General features: G+C 36.5%; 1 protein-coding gene across 1 annotated transcript in view; it reads right to left on the reverse strand.

The window, feature by feature from the left end:
* The window catches only part of NKAIN2 (sodium/potassium transporting ATPase interacting 2), a 514185-nt gene that overhangs the window by 228993 nt on the left and 271793 nt on the right, over positions 1–13399 (reverse strand). Inside the window, exon 3 of the mRNA XM_030236153.2 lies at positions 12308–12388. Coding sequence (XP_030092013.1) covers positions 12308–12388 — 81 coding nt within the window. The remainder of the gene's footprint in view (positions 1–12307; positions 12389–13399) is intronic.

Genomic DNA, 13399 nt, shown 5'->3' on the forward strand with positions numbered 1-13399 from the left:
CCTATGGGTATGGGAGGTTAGCAACACACCAGGGCATGTCCTGCTGAGAAGGAAGATTTTTTGAGTATTTGAAAATAATTTTTAGACTTAGGATTATCAAAGATCTAAGTTACACATGAAACAGCACTCTACTTATTACCAATTTGCCACAAGTTCTCTTAGAATTTTGCTCTGCCTCTATGAGATGGTACTTGACACTTACCAGCTTTAAAAGCATCACTCTTTATGAAAGGAAACAAAGGAGTACTGTCTTATACAGCACACAGAGATATCAGTGTGAAAAAGATATTATTTTTATAAATTCTTTTTAACAGAGACATTACTGCACTAATGAAAAAAATGAAAACATTGCCTAAAGCTAAACAAAATATGTACAGGAATCAAAGAAATTTTCCATGTAAGCTTTTTCAATAAACTTTAGTCTCCAGTGATTTTTCATATAGCAGCAACTTTTCTCTGCAGAATCTATTGTTAATGCTACATGCTGTGACACAGACAAACATCCTTTAATGGGAAGCTAAAGAATGTGTGCTACACTCATCTTCACTTTGAGACCAGAATGAGAATAAATGACATTATCTCCTGGAGATGTTTTGCCAGAAATTTAACATCAAAATTAAATCTCCAGTCTGCTACAAGCTCCTGCTTTCACTATGCAGACAGAAACATTTCTTGAAGTAATCCCTATTACTTTAGAGTTGTACTTTACACTATTTCCAAATGTGAAAACCCAAGAGTCTGGCAATTATCATTATATTCTCATTCCTGTAGCAGGTTGTGTATGCTAATGAAGAGAAAAAAAATATAATTATGTAGTATCATAGTCTGTTGTTACTGAGTTCTCCTGTAGCCTCTTCTTCCAAACAGCTGTCTGAGCTCATGACTTTTTCCTTTATTAAAAATTAAAACCATAGAATTCATGAAGGAAAACACAACAGCCAGAAGTAGTAGTTTTAGGAAACATCTCATGCTTTTAACCCCGTCCTTGTTTGTCAGCCATGAGAAATGCACATTTAGAAGCTGCAAAGATTTCTAATTCTGTGCAAATTATGCTATGTTGAATATCCTTGTGCTGAGTTGGATGTAGTTTTGTGATTGAAATACTTTAAAGGAAGTGGAAAACACTGATCTAATATGTATGTATGTATGTATGTTTAAGTCTGTTTTTCAATAAAAGCAAGTGGTTAGTTCTCTAGGCTTAAGAAGCTTTTCCAGTGGAGGAACCTCTTAGTATTGCTCTTGGCAGTGCTTCAATGGCCATTTGAGCACCTAGGATTGCATACAACTGGGTAGATGATAATCATGGATAAGCTTTGCACAACCCTCAGTATCACTTTTTTACATAATTCTTATGTGAATACTTGTGCAAGTAGTTTTTATACTGTATATTATTTCAATTATATCAGCAATATATTTAACAATTTTTCATTACAATTTATATTATTATGTCATACACAGTATGGCATAAACTTCATATTGGCATTCCAATGAGGAAAAAAAGATGTCTTTAAGTTAAACTTTAAGATAAATATGTTCCATCTGCTTAACTTCTTCACCTAATGCAAATCAATCTCCATCATTGCAGATGCAGGACAAATGCCTTGGACTTGTGATTTAAGAGCATTTGTGGGACACTTTGAATCAAATGCATTTGGTTACAATGAGGAGTCAAGAGCAACAACAGTTAGTGTGTTCTGTAAACGGTGATTAAGAGAAATACCTAAATGAGCATGCACTCAAATACAGTGTTTCCTTGTGCTCCCAAATAACAAACACCCTGGCCAGTTTAGCCAAATCAAGATGGAATACCTCTGGATGTGCTAAGTGTCAGAGGAATGTGCCAGAGGTGAGAAAAGGCAAGATAAAAAATGATCAGCTTTAATAAGCTGATGGAAGAAAAGAGAGAAGTGACAAGTATAAATTGCCAGGAAGGAGAGAAAGAGAGGATGTGCTCTGTGCATCTGATTGGAAGTCACAAAAGGACCCCTTCTATGAGGCTGCTCTATAAAAGGAGAGCCCTTCACTTTTGTGATATGATAAAAAGTTTGACAAATCTAACCCCTTTTATTTTTTCATTTTAGTAGTGAGGTGTATCTCAAATTATCCATAGATGAGGTTGTTCAGATATTTTTTACCACTCTGATCTTATTATCCTTCTGCATTGCAAACAGCAGTTTTTCTATAAAAGGATTCATTGGCTGTTTAAAGACACCAGTGAGATACTTAGATACAGCACATTACTGATCACCTCATTATTGCTGAATTACCCACCTGTTGTAGGGTGGAAGAGAAATAGCCTGAGTTACACTTGTGGCCTGCTGAAGAACAGGCTCTTAGTGTGAAACCCACAATAAACCACACTTCAGTTCAATTCCTAAGGTTATTCAATCAATCAAATCCTGCCCTCAAAACAGGGAATCCAATTTCTTAACAAACAGGTATTTGTGGCAGTTTGATAAGAGGGATGTGGCACCGTACTACAGCACTCCTGAACAGATAGGATGCCCCTTAAAATTACCGTAATTGAAGTAGGAGCAGCAAGTTTTGAAAACAGCACTACAGTAAATTTATCCTCCGGGGATAAATTCACTAAGGTAATCATTGAGTTTAATGGGTTATTAGAAAAGGACATCAAATATTTTCATATATAGTGCTTCATTCTGAGCAGAGAGAATCAACAAAATGAAACCAGTTGTGAGTGTGCTGTCAACTGCAGTGTGACAGCACTGAAGTCAATGGGAGATAATATTTTTTCTGTTTATTGCAGACAATTATCAAAAAATTATCAGCTAACCCCACACTGGTTTTGAAGTTGACATTAGTTAATTCACTTATCCATATACCACAGATCACTCCCTTTCAATACCACTTTTGGAGACATTCTTTTCATGGGAATGAGGAAGGAAGAAAATGACATGAAAAAGATTACTAATATTTAAAATATTTCTACGGTTTTGCAAAAGGAAAAATTAATTTCTGTTTTCTCTTAAATAGCTACATTCCAACATGCTTCTTGAAATTTGAAATTCCTGTTAAAATGTTCAAGGAAATTTATCTAGTGAGAATAAATTCTCTCACGGTGCAGAAAGTGTAGCATGACTCTGTGACTAGGGTAAACATTCACTTTGAAATATCTGTGACAGTTTGACCCCATTACCCTCTCCTTAGCTTTCTAGAAGAGCCTTTTGTAGGAGCTGCTCCCATGCAATGCTCCAGTGCAAAGTTGTGTCTGTGTAAGAATGGATTGTATGTGGTTGCCCGAAGTGCCTTAAGGCACATCTGTGTTTTCAGCCCAAAGACAGATCATGAGTGCTCATGTGGCAGGACTGTGGGAGTGGGGGCCTCCAGCAGAAGGGGAACTGCAAATAAAGAGTCCTATAAGATGATGAACTGCTGCAACAGGTGATTAGCCACCACAGGCATTTTCAGTGCATGGCCTGTGAGCCCGTTGCTACCACTGCAGTGGTGAGAAAGGAGTTTGGGCTTTCTATATTAAACAGGATCAAAACCAGAGAGTGAGCACTTCACAGCTCACACTGCTTTCCCAGGTTCAATAAATGCTTATCCATATGTAAAAAGATGCTGAAGGCAATACAGAATTTCATTTTCATACTGCATTAAAACTGGGAGAATTTTTAGTGGCATAAGGATCAGAATGGCTTCCTTCAGAAATTCCAAATAACACAAATCTCCTCAGAAAATGCATGGGCTTAGAGCTGCATCGAAATTTTTGGTAGACCCCTGGTTCACAAGATGGGGTTTATTTGACAGATTCTAATTAGAAGGTCATTGATATATTTAGAGGAAGAGTAAATGTAGGGAAAGCATATTCTATCCATTGCATATTTAGAACAAAATATTTAGAGCAAAAAATTGCTAGTGTCTCTGTTATTAATGTATTGGACCCATACCCCAAAAGAATAAATAATATCACAAGGCTGACACCATGAGACAGGGAAAATTAAAAAGCAGAGCATATTTTTGCATGCTTTTATACTTTCACAAAAGACAAATGGTTGCTCTGGCAGACTCTCCTGCTTTCAAGTATGGTAAATCCCCTCCAGCCCTTGTCCATAGCTGACTCACCTAGCCATAGTAAAGGTACTGTGTATGACAGGCAGGGACAACGCCCAGATGAGCTGTCACAGAAAACATGCATTCTGTAGCTGTGATCTTCTGAGCATCTGCCTGACCGGAAATAAATTTAGATTCTGATCTTTCATTTTGAGCAAAATCTACAGTTTTTCCCCCAGTGCCTTAAACAACTGGTGAAGTGCTAGCAATGGTGCACTGCAGCATACAGAAGTGTTTTCCTCACTGAAGTGGACCATAAAATGCTGGAAGAGTAGGGCTTTGTGTCACTCAACTATCAATCCTCACAGAGATGGGAAACAGGGGGAAAAATAGAACAAGAAAGTTGTGAAAATCCAGACTTCATGAAGAATTCCAAAGATATAACACTGTTTTGGATTTTCACAGCAATCTACTAGTTTTTGGTTTCCATCTCCCATTCTCACAGAATCACATAGTAAGAGTATGTACCATTTAGTTCACTTATGTGTGTCTAGGGTTCACAGTATAATGGCACCCTGATATCAAAATGGGGCCACTAGATGGTACTGCAATATAATTAATAAATATTAAAAAGTAATCTCATAAATATATATTTGGATATTTTTCTGCAATGTCTTGGCTGCAACATCTGAAAGACTTGTAGAAATATTCATGGCACTGCCTTTAGATAAGTAGGAAAGCCTTCATGTAACTATTATATCTGCAGCTTTAAGGTACATGATAAAGTGCATGCTTACCCATCTTAACAGTATAACTGAGGTACTCAATATATATGTAAACATACACATAAGTAAATCATCATATGGAATTACCATCTAACCAGTCACTACACTTATTTTCATGTGTTCTGTATTCAGTGCAAAGCCATTGAATTGTGGGAAAAGTGAGCGTATATAAATCAACGGGAAGTTGTATGTTTATTCATAAACTCAATGTAAAATATGTGCCAGGATTTTAAAAGATAAAACTGTTACAAATAGCAAAATATATACAATCATATTTCATATTTTTCTATACTTTGAATGATTTGCTATCACAATTTACTTCACCATTAAAAGATGAAAAATTCCACTTTTATCTTAATGCATTCCACCATATGCTATGTCTACAGTATTAAACAGATTACATTTTATAATCAGTTATTTTCCAGCTGGTAAAGATCTTGAGGTTTAAAAATTGCTGCAGAACTAGATTTTCTGAAACTATGAGCATGCTTAATAGTATCTACCCATGAAACTACCCCCTGAATAACCTAACACTGCTGGTTGCCAGCACTATTTTCAATTTTCATCTGTTAGATATATGATCAAGCATGTCAAATGTGCCCTAAGTAATAGAAGTGAAAAAAATAAAGTCATTTACTTAAAACATTCTGATAGCTATTTATCTGAAAACCCTGGTCAGATTTACTGCTCAAAGGCATTTACCTACAAAGTTAACCAGATGCTTTGAGTTGAAAACTAATTTAATTTCTCTGTTATCTTAACAGGACATCTGTTAAAACAACATCCAAGGAAGGTAATATGTTCAAAATTAACCATCCTGCAGGTTGTTTTATTAAAGTATATATGACATTGACATTTAACTTCTATTGACCACTGCTTTACAACGATAATTAGCAAATGTGGAATCAAAGCAGTGTAATAATAATACCAAAGGACACAAAGTAATGTAGAATGAATGCAAAAGTGGTGTAAGTTCAATCTTTTTTGCCAAGTTCATTGCTTTGTTACAACTGAGTTATGCTGAAGATGAATTACCCTTTTCTTTTGTTTTGTTCTCTCCTCTGCTTCATCGATGTATGAAGCCCTCCCTTTAAAATCAGAGCATATTAGCTGCATAAAGTGTTCAGCACTCATAGCCAGCATGTTTTTTAAGAAGCATGAGTGACAAGCTATGCAAATCATATCCTGAAGTAATTTGCATTATTGCAGTTCATTTGCATATGGATATTAACTGGATTTCAGAGCAACTAGGTATCAATCCAAGCAGTGGTATATGAAAGTCAGACACATAGGTGGATGTGTACTTGCCAAGGTTGGGATATTCAAATGGAAAAATACTACTTACTGCAAGGTGTATTTCTGGCTGGTCCTTATAATTTTGTGCAATAAGATGGTAGGGACAAATGGGGACAGCTGGAGGAAAAATAGGCTCCATATTTCCTCCCACCCTCCCCCCTCCTCCCATTCTCTCCATTTATTTCCATCAGCAATCTCTGTTGGTGCTAATCTGTTGACAAGAGGTACTATGACCATTGCTGCCACTTCCTCTTCACATTAGGGTATCCCAATGGAAAAGGAAAAGATAAAGAGCAGGCTGCCCTGCAGGAACTAAAAGTCAGCTATATCTGTCTAATCCTGGACTAACATCTCAGATCAACAAGGGAAAGGAGGATTTCTCAGTGATGGAAAGTGGATGAGCATCATTTGCAGGTGGATTTCTAAACTGATCATTTCTTCCTTGAGATCATTTGCATCAGCTGCTGTCCCACAGTGCAGGTTGCTGGCTGGGTCTGGCTGGAGGCAGCAGAACTGATGGCTGTATCCTGAAGTCCCTTCTGCTTTACTTTACTATGAACCATGACCATGAGTATGTAAACGCTGACTTTAAACAGGTTGCACATTGGCAGCTGGACATGATTTCTTACATTTGTCTTTATTCCTGTGATTTCATTATGTGGAACGCAGACTAGCTTCACTCCAGCTACAGAGTGGGCAGTCCTTGCAGATAATGAAACAACAGCAAACCCTCTACCTAAGTCTTCAGTCCTCCAGCTTTGCAGAGCTGACTCTACCCAAGGGTATTCCCCAACAATGTCATGACAATGACTTCCTCCTGCTCCCTAGCAGTTACTTGGGAGCCTTAATCAGGTTTTGGTTAACCCTCCCGATTCGCTTTCCTCAGCGGGAATAGGGAAGAGTTACATATTTGCGCCATTTTACTAGATTGCAGGGTTTATGAACAAGATTGTCAGTTTGTTAAATACAATATAAGGAAACTTAAATATTAGCATAAGTTGAATTCTCTTTGAACTCAAGGACTCTAATTCTTTTTGAACGTGTTACTACTTTTTCCAAACATAGACAACCTATATACACAAGATACTATATAGCTTTACATATGTGTGAAGACCCTTCATTTTTCTCCCATAGTAAAGCAAAATTGTGAAAAGTGAACTGATTATTTATTACAAGATCATTAGGAATTTTCTTGTGAGGTGCAACAAACTATCTGTGGTTTGGAAGAAAATAGGAAGTCAACTACAGAAAGAACAAATAGAAAACCAAGTACTCAGATTCACTTAAAAGCCTAAAGGGAATGTTGGAAAAGGTAGACTCTTCTCAGAGTCACACAGTGAAAGAACAAGAGACAATGCCACAAATTGCAGCAATGGAAATTTCAGCTGCATATCAGGAGAAAGTTTTTTACAATGAGAATGGTTAAGAAATAGAGAAGTTGTGAAACTTCTATTCTCGAAGACTTCTAAAACTCGACTGGCTAAAACTCTGGGCAACATGACAGAACTTTTAAGTTGGTGCTGCTCTGAGTGGGAGACTGGATTAAGTGACCTTGAGAGGACTCTTGCAGCATGAATAAGTGATTTTGTAAGTCTATATTTCCAGTTATTTGTGGTGGGTAAGAGAGAAAGTGTTCAGAAACCTTTAATTTCCCTTAAAACTTCTGGCAAAAAACAACCTGATTACACATTTTCCTTTATGTTTACATTTTAATAACTACAGAAAATTCAGTTCTTTGCATTATACTTAACAATTTCAATTTTAAATTAGTGCATATTTTAAATTTATTCTTTCAAGTTCACCCTTTTGCGGTACAGGGCAATATAGGAAAGGAAGTAACATGATTTGAATGCAAATAGAAACTCCTTAATTTTTTTTTTTTTTTTTTAAATTAAGAACAGTTGCTCGGACCTGTGTAATGAATGATGAGGAACCACAGTTTGACTACTCCCAGTGATCTATGTACACAATATCACTTCTATGCTTAGAGATCTAAGGTGCCAGAGGTCTGTACCTAACCTTTCCTATTTTTATTCTATATGTTTTCAGATCAGAACTGAACTACAGGATTTACCTTATACTGTTATTAAGCTTTTTCTGACTGCTGCAGTGTATGGAGTAAGATCCAGTATGTCAGCCTCATTCAGCTGCCAAAAAGTCATCTCTGAAATAGGCTAAGTGGTACAGAGAATAAAGAAAAATACACAGTTGTGACTTCATCATTAAAAGGTATGTAAAAAAGAATGTAGAAGAGAGCTAAATAATGCTTAGTCAAGCAGTCTTAATTCTGGCATTTCTTGATATCAGACTGACTTTCAACCATCTAATTTTTGTGTAAAAAATATAAAAGTACAACCTTATAATTTATTATAGCAAGCATAATTTTTTTTCCATAAATAAGGAAGACATCAAGAATGCCATTGAAATAGAAACTAAGTCAATTTCCACAGTAAAAAGGAGCTTTTCAGATGTGTGCTCTTGCTCATATTCACACAGTACTCTGGGAACTATGGTAAAGTGATTACAGAGCTCAGCTGGGTGACAGTGAGAGGAGAATTCTTGGATCTAGTCACACAAATAGAGCTGAATGCAGAGAGAACCAGAAGTACTGACTCAAGGATGGGACCCTGTGCAGCAAGGGCTGCCTTGGACCCTGAGGCCCAGCTGGTTCCCCTTGTCCAGCACCCCAAATCCAGCCTCTGCCTTGAGTTCCAGCAGCTGACAGCACCAGTCTCCACTACCACGCTTGTGATGGGACCAGTGCAACCTCAGGAAAGGGTTCCTTTCAGCAAAGAGTGTTTACTCATTTCAAAACTAAAAATGGGAATATGACAGTTCTTATTCTGCTTATTTTCTGCTTGTGGTATCATTAGACATCATTAGGGGAAGCTTTCAAATGCCTTGAATCGGGAGTGCTGTTCTTAATCACATGAGTATTTTCTGCAGTTGTTCTGAGATAGCTGAATTTATCTCCTTCTCTACTTTCCTGGGTTTAAAAAAATCACAGAAATTTTACATTTTCTCAGAAATGCTTTCTATTATGTTCTCTTTTTTTTGTGTGTGTGTGTTTTTTTTGTTTCACTAGTGTACTTCAGATGTGCCTCATTCAAGATAAGAGGTTATACTTTTTATGTGCTACATTTGGTTAGCCACAGGCCAAAATAAATAATATTACCAGTCCTGACACCTTAAAATCCTACTTATAGAGAGTACGGCAGTCACCAGTAAGCAAAACAACAGACAAATTAATTAAGTATTTTTGAAGAATAATACTGAAAAGCAAGTCTGTGAAGTGGGTTTTCTAGGCATTTATTCACAGATCCACATAAAAAATCAAGGTTAAGAACAAGTGATTATACTTCCTCTTTGTTACAAACCATTCTTACAAAGCCATAAATGTTCCATCTTGCTGTGATAGAGTTTCAGCAAAGATAACTGCGCCTCAAGGACAGAAAATACTTGGTGTGACACCATTTTCACGAGATATCTGTGATTGTAAGGGTGCATAATGCAAAGAGATTTACATGGATGTTCACAAATAGTCCTTGAATCTCCTCACTTTCTTTAGAGATGCTTATCTCATTGTTCTGAAAATTTCTGAGTCTTTACAGACCTGTTTCAGTATAATAGGAGAAGCTGTAAAAATGTCATGACCTCCACCCCCACAAGTAAAATATTAACAATTGAAATATGTCCTCTCCATTTTCTCAGCAGGTGATGATGGAAAAATTGTTGTAAACATAGAATAAAAGCTTTCTTAAAACTTTGGGAAAAAAACCCTGCCTTCTCTTTATTTTATTTTGTAGCAAGCTATAAATAATACATATAAAAATAAACTATACCAATCTGAACTATTATTAGGCTGTAATTTTAACCTATCAAATCCTAAAGCCATGCTGCACAGGATCCTCTCTCATGGTTTGCAACCTCAGAGGCATCCCCCTGGTAGTTGCCTAAAGGTTGTTCTTTTATTCTCTATTTAGAACAAGTTCACACCCAGAGCTTTTCTCAAGGTTCTACCCACCATTTCAAAAAAAGAAAATACCCAGGTTTATCATCACAGATTTAAAAGTGCAGTTATTCCCAGATGAAAATATAAATAATAAAGAAGATTCAGTGCAAGATTTATGAGTAGGCCTGAGAAACATTGCACTTGAAATGATCTATTCTGTAAGATGCCTCACTGTGTAAAACAGCCAGAGCCTCTGAAGGATCTAGAATGGGGGTGGTGGGGGGAGGGGAGAGGGGGATATGTTATATCAACCTGAATAGTGGGGTGTCTTTGCATTTGATGTATATTTCCAAGTGCTAGATCTTCTAGAATATTTCCCATGTGGGGAAGTCTTGAAGTAGCATTTGAGTTGAAAGGGAGAGGAGAAGATGCTCCACATCTGAATTAATTCTTTTGTAGATAATGAGTTGATCTCTACCATTTTTTAAAATTCATTTTTGTCTGAACTTTTCCTTTTCCCCATCTCTTTACCAACTCTGGTGCTCTGAAAGCCAATTGAAGTGGAAAGAATATAATCTACTGGGTATTTCAAGGCAGATCATATCTCTGGAGCTAATAATACCTCTAGAGACCAAATAAAAGATTAAACTGCATTCAAATATAGACCTGAACCCTATGATTGTTTGGGAAACATTCTAGATGATGATTTCTAGACTTCAGAAAAAAAAAATAATTTCAAGGTTTAGGTACCATTTGTGGCCCATTTTATTTTCAGCTAGTACTTAGGTTCTTATCCTGTTTTTATGCCCAGTGCTCAAACAGCTACTTCTCCTTCCTCCATTTTTCCCGCCCCCATTCACTTCCCGAGGGAAGGTAAGCATCCCAACATTTACAAGTTTAGGAATGCAGGTGGCTGAAACAAGCAGGTGGAAAGAGGGTGGATTGGGTTGATTATAACTGTACAACAGGTGCTGGGTTTGTTGTATGTCTTAGTTGACTTGGCAACAAAGAAATAATTTTGACCAAATTAAGGATAATATATGCAAGTTCTATTATTTGCTATGTTTTTGCCAAGCTTTTAATGAGATTTGGGCTGTCTGAAAATATAAAACCAGGAAAGGGTAATGTTTTACCTGCAGAAAATTACTTTACACCCTCAGGAAATGAAATTCTGATCCTTTTGAACTGAGCATCTTTGAAGAGGCAGAATACATGGGGATGAAGTACTTTGTCTCTAGTAGTTTTTGTACTTTGGGGGTGATTTGAAAGAAACAACACGCAAGGAAGTATCTCTGCCTCATTTATTCTTCCTATAATTGTGTTTAACCTTCTGCATAAAAAGGTATCAGTAACTCACAAAGGATCAGAGGATTACATCTGTAACCTACAGTTGGGCTAAACTCCCTATAATCAGGTAAAAAATTAAAATCTGAGTCAAGAAGACACTGTGATGTGTTTGACACGAGGGATTCTGCTTGATGGTCAGCTCATAGCACTGTGAGCATAATTCAGCAATAAATAGACTCAGTGGAAGCATATTAACCTAAAAAAAAAATTGTTGCCACTGCTAATCTTTTATCCCACAAATTGCCAGCATTCTGGGAACACCTTGGAAAGTCGGAGTGTTAGTGTGAGGCCATTACCAGCCGCCACTTTATGCATTATCACACTGTCAATAAAACTCTATAAATATGTCATTCTTAGGAAAATATATGTTTGCTATAGATTTTTACAATGTATAAGTGTTCAAGGAAAAATTCATACCAGAAGCACAAACTTTAAAAACACTGATGAAGCCAAATGGCAATCTGTTCTGGTGCCTCAATTTACATCTTAATTTAATGAAAAACCCCTTCTTTTACAACTATTATGCTATGTATAAGACCCCTGAAAGGAATCCAGCTAAGTAACAGCAAGCTAAAAGGTACAATAAATATTTGTTTGCCTCAGATATGGCAATGTTTTGTATTCATGAAACCATTAATTAATGTCTCTCACATGGGTGGAATTTGCATTGCAGGGCTACTGAGGGGGACAAAAAAAGGTAATTTTCTTTTAAGAATATATACAATTATTATTATGGGCAACAGAATGTATATGCTCATTATTGTCTGGTTTAAAAGTTTCTAACATAGCCAGAATGTTCCAAATTTACATCATGCTATGACATTCATTTAGGTAACACTAAAAGAATGAGTGAAACAGAGCACAGCCTGGGGCATGTTAACAAAGAGTTGATGGCTTAAACGTATCCAACTACCTTTGAAAGGTCTCCAGCCTCCAAATAGAAGCAGATAACAAACACATTCCATGTAACCCAAAGGACCAGCCAGACAGCATACTGTAGGGAGGAAGAGAGAAACACAGAATTAACAATTCCACTCTCAACTGAGTTAAACTTCGTTCATTAGATCAATCCACGACAAAACCAGATTATAAGTCTGGTGCTTATGAATAAAAATGTTACACATATGAGAGAATTACAAATAAATTCTTCCCTTTCCCTGACACAGTGTCTAGTGACCTAGTGAGTGCTCAGTCCCAGCAGAAAACCTGCATCTCAGCAAACAGTGATAAATCTGACATTTTAATTTGAGACTAATCTCTATCTCTTTTTTTGTTCAAATGGGCAATTCAACTCTAGCTTACTAAATAACAGCCTAATTGAACTAGCCCTGGATTTTTTCAACACTTCATATTTAGTCTCAAGAAACCAAGCATATATAACCTAAAGAAAATCTGCCTATCTATCTATCTATCTATCTATCTATCTATCTATCTATCTATCTATCTATCTATCTATCTATCTATCTATCATCTATCATCTATCTATCTATCTATTTTTTGCAGTATTTCTACAAAATATGGGGTAATATTGTGACCTTCCAAAGCAAAGTTCCTAATTATTCAACACCTTCAGGAGGCAGACTGCATTTTAAATTGCCACTTTCTTTGGGCTTTTAATATTTTTTTGTTTTGTCTTAGAACATATAGGAGAGGCATTCATATTTAAGCAATATATGTTCATTGGTAGTTGCCAAATGTCTTATTAATCTATCTGATGTGAGTAGTGGAATACATTTTTTTCTCTCCTGTCCACTATTCTACTTCTGTTTCGTATTCAGAAGACCCTATGTTCTAGGACTGGAAAGTAAATTCTCCTGCTGTAATGCTGGAGGATCCTGCACAATAAAAGGCAGGATTGGTAATCTTATCTGATGTTTGTATTTAAAAATTTCCCTTTACAAAGTATTCTATTACCTAATAAACATGAGGATCCTCAAATGTTTTTTTGATGGCTGTTGTAGCCATCCTCTAGTCCACAATTCAATTCTGCATGTTTGTTTATTTC

The sequence above is a fragment of the Serinus canaria genome, chromosome 3 (genome assembly GCF_022539315.1).
Source record: "Serinus canaria isolate serCan28SL12 chromosome 3, serCan2020, whole genome shotgun sequence".
NCBI classification, from domain to species: Eukaryota; Metazoa; Chordata; class Aves; order Passeriformes; family Fringillidae; genus Serinus; species Serinus canaria.